Source organism: Cyprinodon variegatus, unplaced genomic scaffold, assembly GCF_000732505.1.
Source record: "Cyprinodon variegatus isolate N-32 unplaced genomic scaffold, C_variegatus-1.0 Scaffold293, whole genome shotgun sequence".
Lineage (NCBI taxonomy): Eukaryota > Metazoa > Chordata > Actinopteri > Cyprinodontiformes > Cyprinodontidae > Cyprinodon > Cyprinodon variegatus.
In genome coordinates this window covers 640,185-650,261 of record NW_015150746.1, presented here as the reverse complement: position 1 = coordinate 650,261, position 10,077 = coordinate 640,185, and the positions used below count along the sequence as shown (strand labels likewise).

The window sequence follows — 10,077 nt, the reverse complement described above, 5'->3', positions numbered from 1 at the left end:
GTATAGTATAGTATAGTATAGTATAGTATAGTATAGTATAGTATAGTATAGTATAGTATAGTATAGTATAGTATAGTATAGTATAGTGTAGTGTAGTGTAGTGTAGTATAGTATAGTATAGTATAGTAAAAATTAATACAAACAGCAGAAAGGCAGTTTCTTTATCATTGGGATTTTCCAGTTTTGCTGCTTCACACACAACAGGCTTAAATTGAAAGGCAACTGGACTTTTGCTCAGTGTTTTTGAAGACAGTTTGACACCCATCTATCCTAGTTATTCAAACAAAAAAAAATGTCAGAAAGTCAGGTTGCCTTCCAATTTAAGCCTGATTTTGTGGTTGCCATGACCCGGTTGACTCAGAATTTAAACAGACACCTTGTTAATTATGTAATTGCTATCTGAAAAACTTGACAGAGCACAAAGCAATTTTGATTTAGAGTTCAGTTTACTTAAAATCTGACAAGGTATAAGATTGCTTTCCATCCCGAAAATGTTTAACTATTAAGCACTAACCAGTTTTTCCCTTTTTTCTTGTTATTTTTTCTTACTTTTGTCTACAAACATGCATACACTAATGGAGGTTCAGGACAAAGACAAGGGGTTGCTGCATGATTAATTAAAACTGCAGCAAGAGTATGGGGATTTGCCTTAAGCAACATGATTATTAGCTGTTAAAAGTTTAAAGGGGCACATTCTGTTCTAGGTTGAGTCTGCAGCTGCAAGAGCACAGAGCTCATTCACTTTCAGCTCCAGACACTGACCTCAGAGGGCAACAGTGATTGAAGGCAAGACATAAACAGGTTCTGTTGGCATGAAGGGCGTAACAAATTCATTTAAATGCAATCTCATATTCATTTAAAATGGTTTGTTGCATGCATTAATAAAATAAACCAGGATATGTGAACAACTTCACATTAATTCCAGTCACAAACACCAACTAGTAAATGTATTCACTCCTTTTGAATTTTAACATACCGGTACTTTATTGGGATTTTATGTAGCAGACATCACTAAATAGTAGGGAATTGTGATAGAAGGAAAAGTATTTGTGGTTTTCATTTCTGAAAAATAGAAATGCATTTATATAAAACACTAACTCAATGTTGCTTGCATTTTCTTTAAAAATATATATATATTTTTGCCTATTCTACTTTGCTTAATAGCTCAAACTGATTCAGATTGGCCAAAAAGGACAAGTCATTTTTCCCTGAAATTTTATTATTTTTGCATAAGATGTATTAGGATGCAGGCTATTCAAAAACATCAACCAGTGTATACAAAATATATTCTAAATTTCTAAATAATCATCAGTTTTTGGGGGCTTTTTTGGAATTAAAAGGGAGAATTTTGTTTTATTTTTGGTAAGCCGTAATTCTGGGATTCCTTCTTGTATTCCAATTCTGCTCCACCTCTTATCATAAACATCGATCTAAACTGAGGTCTGCACTGTTATTGACTTTGTTTGGGTTTTTTCTTTTGTGGAATTCTTCGTTATTTTTTAAGCATTTTCAGAATAATTTGGGGCCCAGTCTGTTCTGTTTTTTTAATCTGGTGGGATGGCATCTGAGTATGGGTTATTTGATGTCTACTGACAGAACAGTAATCATGTCTAGGTTTCGCTTGTGAAAACAAGCTTTTTATTTCTTTTTTTTATGACGCACTACAAGTTAGGTTTGGCAATTATCTCAGGTTATTATGGTCTAATGTTAACATTTTTGTTAGAATGGAAATGTCAAGTGTAACAAAAAAAAAGCAAACAAAAGAACGTAAATTATTTTTACAGTGCTGCGCATGAATATTTGAGATAACATCAGACATTTTCAAAACTTAAAAACAGATATCTAAATCTTTTTTGTTTTGTGTGTTTTAGGTGCATCAATATTACAATTCTTTACCAGAGGAGAAAGTTCCCTACATAAACAGCCCAGGGGAGAAATATCGTATCAAGCAGCTGCTTCACCAGTTGCCCCCACATGACAATGAGGTAAAATTTTCTTCCATTAATTCACATTTCTTACCGTTGTAAATGATAATTGAATACATCTGATATTAGTAACTATTTCAAGTTTTAATGAGGTCTAAAGATGAAGACCTGTGGTGTTTCAGGTACGTTACTGTAATGCGCTGGATGAGGAAGAGAAACGGGAGCTTAAGATCTTCAGCAACCAACGGAAAAAAGACAACTTAGGCAGAGGGAATGTTCGTCCTTTCCCAGTCACTATCACTGGAATGGTCTGTGAGAAGGTAACCAAAGGAGGTGTTCCTCTATTTGAGTTTGTGACCTACTTTTGTTAAAGTACAAATGGATATCAGAATATTTTAGAAGTTTTCTTATTCTTTTTTACTTGATTTAATTGCTTTACCTATTGCTCTTTTCTGATCTTCTCCTCACCTTTAATTCCCTCTCTTCAATCTCTTCCTCTCTAACAGTGTGGTGGTCAGATAAATGGAGGAGACATTGTAGTTTTCGCTGCCAGGGCAGGGCACGGACAATGCTGGCACCCTCGCTGCTTTGTCTGCTGTACATGTGAGGAGCTACTGGTGGATCTCATCTACTTCATCCAGGATGGGAAGGTCTACTGTGGCCGGCACCACGCCGAGAGGCTGAAACCACGTTGCTGTGCCTGTGATGAGGTGAGTGAACAAAAATTTTTACAGCTTGTTTAGGAAGAAAAAATGCTTCATTGTTATGAACTAAGCCAGCTATTTGGTTCCCTCTCACAAAGGTAAAGTGCTTTAACTTTCTAGAATCATTGCGATCCAGGTAAATGTTTTTAGCAAGGCAGAATGTATAGCTTTTAATGCAGAATTGTTTTCATTGATACAAATCTTTTTACTAATAGTGAAAATCTGTTGGTTAAAAAGCCAAATGCAGGTGGTAGCACTGTAGACACAAAGGAAGAAAGTCGGGATTAAAATCCTGGCCTTTAGTCTTTTTGCATTGAATTTGCATGTTCTATGGGTGCATGAGTTCTCTGTCAAGCTTCCCTGTCCAGCCAAGGTTAAAAATTCCCCATAGCATGATACTGCCACTACCATTTTTCAGTGACATACAATGTTAGTTTTCCACAACAGATAGCAAGTTAGATGTGGGACCTCGCTAGTGTGTTCTACTGTAGGCATTTATTAAATAATTAGAACAAATAAGTGGATTATTTCATTGATCTGTATCAGATTTAGAGAAGCTAAATCTTTCACTTTTAATATGTTGAACAATTACAAATAATAGTTTTTTCTTACTTTTTTCTAAAGATTCTCAGTATATTGCTTTAAAATGCAAGGGACGGACTAGTTTTGCAAGGCAATGTATAAGAAGTATGCATTTTAAATAGAACTAGATGAGTTCGGTGTATATATTTTTGTCCGACGTTTTTCTTATACATATATACATGAGCAGATGGGGATTTTCAGTCTTCAGAGAGTAGACCATCTGGCCATTGATTCGGTTGCAGCGAGCATGAAATACAACACACTACATGCCTTTATACTTCTAAGCTCTGTAAAACTTCTTGGCCTTGTTTATTATTTTTTTCACTATGATTTAATTTATGAGTCATGATTTCTCAGAACAGACAGGATCCCTGTTTTTTTTTTAACAGTCCCACCCACAGATGCCATGTCATTTTGTCATAGAAAGAGAAGCCTAAAGCTAAAATACATCTGTTCATTATAGCTTGTTGGTTTTTTTACATCGAAAGTGTCCAAATGTTTGAGAGCTGCTCTTCTTAGGCCCTCAGAAAATAGAAACGTAGAAAGAAACTTAAAGTGGAAAAATAACACACTTGCATTTGTTAAATGGGACAAAAGATTTTTGTACTATATAGTGAAAATGTTATAAAATATTTGTTTGATTGTTCTTTTTACTTAAACATAACTTCAAATCATCATACTAACTCTAATATCAGTAACAGTAACATCAGTTTTTTTGGCAAATAATTTTTTGGTAAACATTTATTGAAATGTGGGGCAGAAATTTGTGCTATTTTCAGTCACTGAGTTTCTCTTATTTTTTTAACCTTGAACTTTGACCTTAACAGAAAAGGTAAGATCTTTGGTGGTCCAGGTGATGATCTGGGCTCTTTCATGAGTCACTGTTTGGTGCATTTACATCAAACAAGATTGCAGGGACAAATTGGTTGCATTCAGGTGCTGTCGTTCGCTTGACATATCGCCAGCAATTTACATGACAGACAACAAGCTCCACTCCTTTAGCATCATCAACTAAAGATCTCCTATCAGCTGTCTACTGCTCTGCAGATTCATGCACCTGGAGTTTACCAAGTGAGGGACTGTGCTTCATTTATTATTATGTCCCTTGGTCTACCTGATCTCCAGATATGCTTCCAGTTAGAGTCCAGAAGCTACGAGGGAAAATCCAGGTCTTCCATGCTGAGTTGAAACCATCATAGTCTGTGACCCATCATATATTGTAGCTGACTGGAGCATAACATGTATTTTACCATAAACTTCTTTTAGGTATAAATCTTGTGACATTAGGTTTGGATATGAACCCTGTGATGTTAGGGTTAGTAGACAGATGAGTGGTGAGTAGAATTCACAACAGAACACATTCCAGCAATAATATATGATAGATCACAGAATATGGTTTGACACCCGTCATGCAAATTTATGTCACCTGCCATGCAAAATGCTGGCCATTTGTCAAGGAACACAGCAACCAAATGTGGGGACCTTGTCGCTTGAATTAATTGTACAGTAACCTCATCTTAGAAGTAATGTTTTTAAGGCAAGTAACAACTTGGAGGGGTCACTGCTGTGCCATGCTTTGTTGATAATGGCCCTCTCTCTCTGAAGACTGAGAGATTACTTTATTATCTGTTCATAGATGTCTTCATACTGGGGCAGAATGGATGACTTTTGAAGATCAAGTAGCCTAATTAATGTTAGACTAGTCCTACAGTATATAGACAATCTCTTGATTCTTCAGGGAGTAAAATCTGGTAGATGTGTAATTGTAAACAAAATACTGCTTTTCTTATTTACAAAGTTTGTCTGATGTGCATTTGTTTTGAAACTCTAAAAAAAAGGGAAACACTGAAAAAAAAAAAAACATTAGATTTCATAGAAAGCGGTGATCAAAAAGAAACAGCCTATTGGATGAATACCCAGTTGGGTCCAGCTCAACACAGCGTGTGTTCTTCAATCCTAAACATCAGTTTAAGAAATATTTACACAAAACCTGATAAACACTTGTCCTTGCATGTTTGCTTATTACTGTAATATCTGATCCACACAGTTAATATTTGCTGATGAATGCACCGAGGCTGAGGGGAGGCACTGGCACATGAAGCACTTCTGCTGCTATGAATGCGAGACCACCCTCGGCGGCCAGCGCTACATTATGAAGGATGGACGGCCACACTGCTGCAACTGCTTCGAGTCTCTTTATGCGGAGTACTGTGATGCCTGTGGAGAGCATATAGGTACCACACACCTACAATAATGCATCTGTACAAAACACTTGGACATGTTTCTTTCTTTCTACACTGTTGTACAGCAGCTCCAACATAATGAATGTATGTGTGACTAGTATCAGCTCCAAGCCCCATGGGGCACAGCTGCAGAGAGGCGGATCAAGTGCGGAGAGATGTGGATGGTTATTATCATCCCAGCTCCACTAACAGTGAGAGTGGGTTTCAGAGAGTGCCCCCAAACTGTAACCAGATGGGAGCTGTGAAAGATGATTACTTCCTCCAGTCTAAAAGCAGTGCTTGTGAAATGTATTTTGTGCTATCTTTGAAATCAAGCAATCATGTAAGGGCACAGAATCACAGTTGTTTGACTTGAGGAGAGAAGAATAACAAGAGGTTAATCTGCTGGTTAGAATGGAATAGAGAAGCATGCTTATTCACCCAAAGCACATATTACAAGTGAAAAATATATTTCTATTTATTCCAGGAATGTTCTTCAAATTATTTATTTATTTTTGTTTCCTATTTGAACCAAGGAATTGATCAAGGTCAGATGACATATGATGGACAGCACTGGCACGCCACTGAGGAATGTTTCTGCTGTGCCCGCTGTAAGCGCTCCCTGCTGGGCCGCCCCTTCCTCCCAAAGCAGGGGCAGATCTTCTGCTCACGGTCCTGCAGTGCTGGACAGGTATGGAGTCTGGAAACAACTAAAATGTTATTAGATGTGTAGTGTTTTCTTGATGATTTCACACTAGCTTCTTTTAATGTTGTTTTGATTGAACAAATCTGTTTTTTTTTGCATGAATCAGGATCCCGAGGAGTCTGACTCCTCTGACTCTGCCTTCCAAAGTGCTCGTTCTCGAGAATCTCGCCACAGCACCAAGATAGGGAAGAAGGAGCGTAGGAATGCCGAGCAGGATCGTAGGAGCACAGAGTCTCGCCAGGCAGCTCCTCCACCCATGCCAGACCGCCTGTCTGCTGAAATAGATCCCCTCTCTGTTCCAATGGACCGACTAAGCCTTTCATCCAGCCAGACTCCAAGCAGGACACCTAACCGCACACCAAGCCGTACTCCAAGTCGGGCCCCAAGCCTTAACCAAGTGTGGATGAGCAGGGATGAGCCATATATCCCGGCTTCTTATGAGGGCCCTCAGAGAGATCCTTCTCCAACCCCTGCACCCATACATCTACTGGGTCAGTGTAATGCCCGGCAAGGATACAATCCCAGCACAAATGCTCATCCACCTGCCCAGAGTCCTGCCAACCCAGGCAAGAGACCTGATTCTTGGGGGAAGGAGCAAGGCAATGCCAAAAGGACCCCTATGGCTGCCCTCAGGGGCCACTCCTTTAATGAAAACTGGATTCACCACAGTCAGGATGAGTTTAGACCCAACAAGCTCCGTACCCAGATGAGCTTTAATGAGATGTCTAGCCAGAATCAGGGCTTCTCTGACAAGAGGAGCATCAGTCTTCATGGATTCCAGAGAGATGGCAGACCCCCACTGACGAGGAGAAACCATATCACCGCCATGAGCTTCAACGAGCCCCTTACTCCACTAGAGCAGACCCCTCGTGGATCTATGGACTCCATCACTATGTCCAATACTGCAGGTAATAAATGATGCAATGTGTTTTAAACATATACAGGTGCAACCCAGTAGATTAAAAGAACAATAGTTAAACATTATTTAGTTCATTTCAAAAGAAAAATCATAATCCAGATTTTTTTAAACGTACAGAACTTTCAAGTTTAATCAGTGTGATTTTTGCTTGTAATTAAGAATTACTCTAAATTAATTTTCTATGAAAATTTCACAGCAAAAAGATCAGACATCAGCACAGCTGTAGACCAGGAGATTGTGCAGTGTAAACGTTGATCTCTGTAATGGTTTGTGTTTGTAAAAGACCCCAATGCAGAATGAGATAGTATCATGATTGTGATATGACACTGACCATATGGAAAAAGAAAAGATTTTTATTATATTTATGTCTCATAAAGCCCAGAGAGAACCAAAGAGCCAAATGAGGAATGGATGAAACTCAGATACTAAATTCTTGCAGGGAGGAATGCTAGGAAGGACATGTATGGTTCTATTTACCAGTTTGAATACAGCTGAGGGAGAGCATGGAGCTGAAGGGAAAACTGTGTGTGTACAACAGACTGAAATGGCTAAAAAGTCCAAGAAAGTGAAGAAACCTAAAGAAAGGACCACAGGGATAGGTAGAGACAAGAGAATACATGAAAGAAAACGAATCTTGGGTTAACAGAATGTGGAGAGACAAAACTAAGATAAGTAAAGATAAAAAAAATTGAGCTTTTATTAAAATGTAGTCTTTCCTCAAAACCATGTCCAAATTGGTGTTTTACTTGATTAGGCTGAAAATGTAATAAGAAAAAATTAAAACAAACATTGTTGTTATGTAATGTTTCCATTTTCTGAGCAATTAAATGTTAGGTTGGATTAGCTATAAGCCATAATCACTTACATGTCTCTGATTGATTGCCTCTTTTGTTAGGTAACTCTCTGGATGGGGCCACTAAGCGCCAGGAGCATCTATCAAGGTTCTCCATGCCTGACTTAAGCAAGGACTCAGGGGTGAACGTGTCTGAGAAGAGCAACATGGGCACCCTCAGCTCCTCAGTCCAGTTCCACAGCACAGAGTCGCTGTCCTCCTCTCGCCCTTACAACAACAACATGTACACTCCACTGAGGGTAGGGTATCCACTACAGTATTGGGATGGCCCCCAAGAGCTTGGCTTTGGCAGTAAAGGTCGTGTTGGATTAATGGGCAGCAGCGGGAACCTGCGAATGGCTCCCATGAGTGACAGAATGCCTCGCCGGCGCATAAACGTCCAGGAGTCAGTTTCCCAACAACAGCAGCCACAAGCAAGACCCCACAAACACCATCGTGGGACCAATGGTGGCGGTCACCACCGCAGTGGTCGGCACCACAAACGCTCACGGCGCTCACGCTCTGACAATGCCTTGCACCTAGTGGCGGACCGTCCCACTCAAATGATGGAGCTTCCCTACCGCCGTGTCCAAGAGGATTATGACCGCTTCCCTTCCGGTCAAGCTGCTCGAGAGTTGTACGGTCTAGAGTCGGGAGGCTACAGGCAACAGGCCCACCGGCCCTGCCCACGCACCACCTCTGATCTTACTCTGCAGAATGCCGGATGGCAACCTGTGGGATTGGGTGGGCCGTGCTGGAATGATGGCTACATGGAGGCTCCGGACCCATGGTGTTCCAGCTGCTCCTCTTCCTCTGAATCTGAGGCTGATGAGGGGTATTACCTGAATGAACCAATTCCTCGGCCCGTGCAGCTGTGCTACATCAACAATGAGGAGCTACGCCACCGCTACAGCCCATCTGGAATAGGGGCCCATCACGGACCTCTGCATGGACCGATTCATGGTCAGCTACACAACCGCCAGAGGAGGAAGAGCAAAAACTGTATAATTTCCTAGATATATAGCAAGGAGATGACGAGGGAAGAAAAGGAGAGGGAAAAAGATTAGAAAGGTAAGAAGAGAGAGGTGCTTGAGAGGAGGAGCAGAACGAGTGGGAAGGTGAGAGTAAGACAGTTGAGAGTGAGAGTGTGTGCAGGGTGTGTGCTTTTCTGTGTTTGGCAGGGTTTGAGGAAAAGAAGCCAATCTTTTTAGGCTTGTGAGCTTACACAACTCTACACTGGGTTATGGTTGTGTACACCTACACAGAATGATCTAATCATAAGAGGAAGCTAAGCTGGCTTACACAACAAGAATGTTTACAGTGACTGAGACCAAGTCAATGATGGCACCAGGAAGCACTGATTAAGGATCGCTTAATATGCCGTGGTCAAGGTAAATAACATGGTGTATGTATGTGTCTGTCTGTGAGTGTATTCATGTTACAGAGAACTGGACAATTCCTTTAGTCTGAAACGGAAAGTAAAGCTGCAGCAATCTGCTAGTTAACTCCACAGTTCAGAGAACCAAGCCCTGAGCATCAAACTGCAACCACACGGACCGTCAAGAAGTTGTGCTGGGATAGTGAAAGCTATGTGCTAGATTCCAAGCTATGTGATTGTTTACCTCCGTGGAATCCAAATAATGCTGGAATATAGTGTCGGCTTGCTAGCCCTGTTTTCACCTTGTACAAAAATAAAAACCTGTTGAACCTTGTGCTCTACATAGCCAGCTCTCCATGCTTCACCAAGGACAGAGCGCCAGGCAGCCTCTGCTCCTTGCCCATTCAGGCACAGTAACGTTAGGTATGGTCCTGTTTTCTTTTCTGCAACATGCTTTGTTTTACTAGATGGTTAAGAATAATTACTTGATATTATTAATAATAATGATGCTACCAATAATAATACTAATGCAAACAATAATTATAATAATATTACAGACAATATCTGCTAAATGTATATATAGTAATAAACTTTAATAATAAATAAAGTACTGTAAATGTTTTGTACATATTGTCTTAAATATTTATATATTTTGTAACAAAAGAATCATTATTTGTATAACATTACAGAAATTGGGAGGCTTGCATGTGAATTTTGTTGTTGTTGTCACATACTTAAAATAAAGTGTACTTTAACCAGGAAACTGTAACATAAGTTGTACTGTACTATTTTGCTCATAGTATGCACAT

At 39.9% G+C, this 10,077-nt stretch overlaps 1 protein-coding gene across 1 annotated transcript in view; it reads left to right on the top strand.

Annotated features, from left to right (window-relative positions):
• Nucleotides 1-9,831, top strand: part of LOC107090383 (prickle-like protein 2) — a 56,946-nt gene extending 47,115 nt beyond the window's left edge. The window contains exons 3-9 of the mRNA XM_015383718.1: nt 1,872-1,985; nt 2,108-2,245; nt 2,432-2,635; nt 5,259-5,445; nt 5,970-6,124; nt 6,246-7,047; nt 7,954-9,831. Coding sequence (XP_015239204.1) covers nt 1,872-1,985; nt 2,108-2,245; nt 2,432-2,635; nt 5,259-5,445; nt 5,970-6,124; nt 6,246-7,047; nt 7,954-8,906 — 2,553 coding nt within the window. The 3' untranslated portion in view covers nt 8,907-9,831. The remainder of the gene's footprint in view (nt 1-1,871; nt 1,986-2,107; nt 2,246-2,431; nt 2,636-5,258; nt 5,446-5,969; nt 6,125-6,245; nt 7,048-7,953) is intronic.
• Nucleotides 9,832-10,077: the final 246 nt, after the last annotated feature.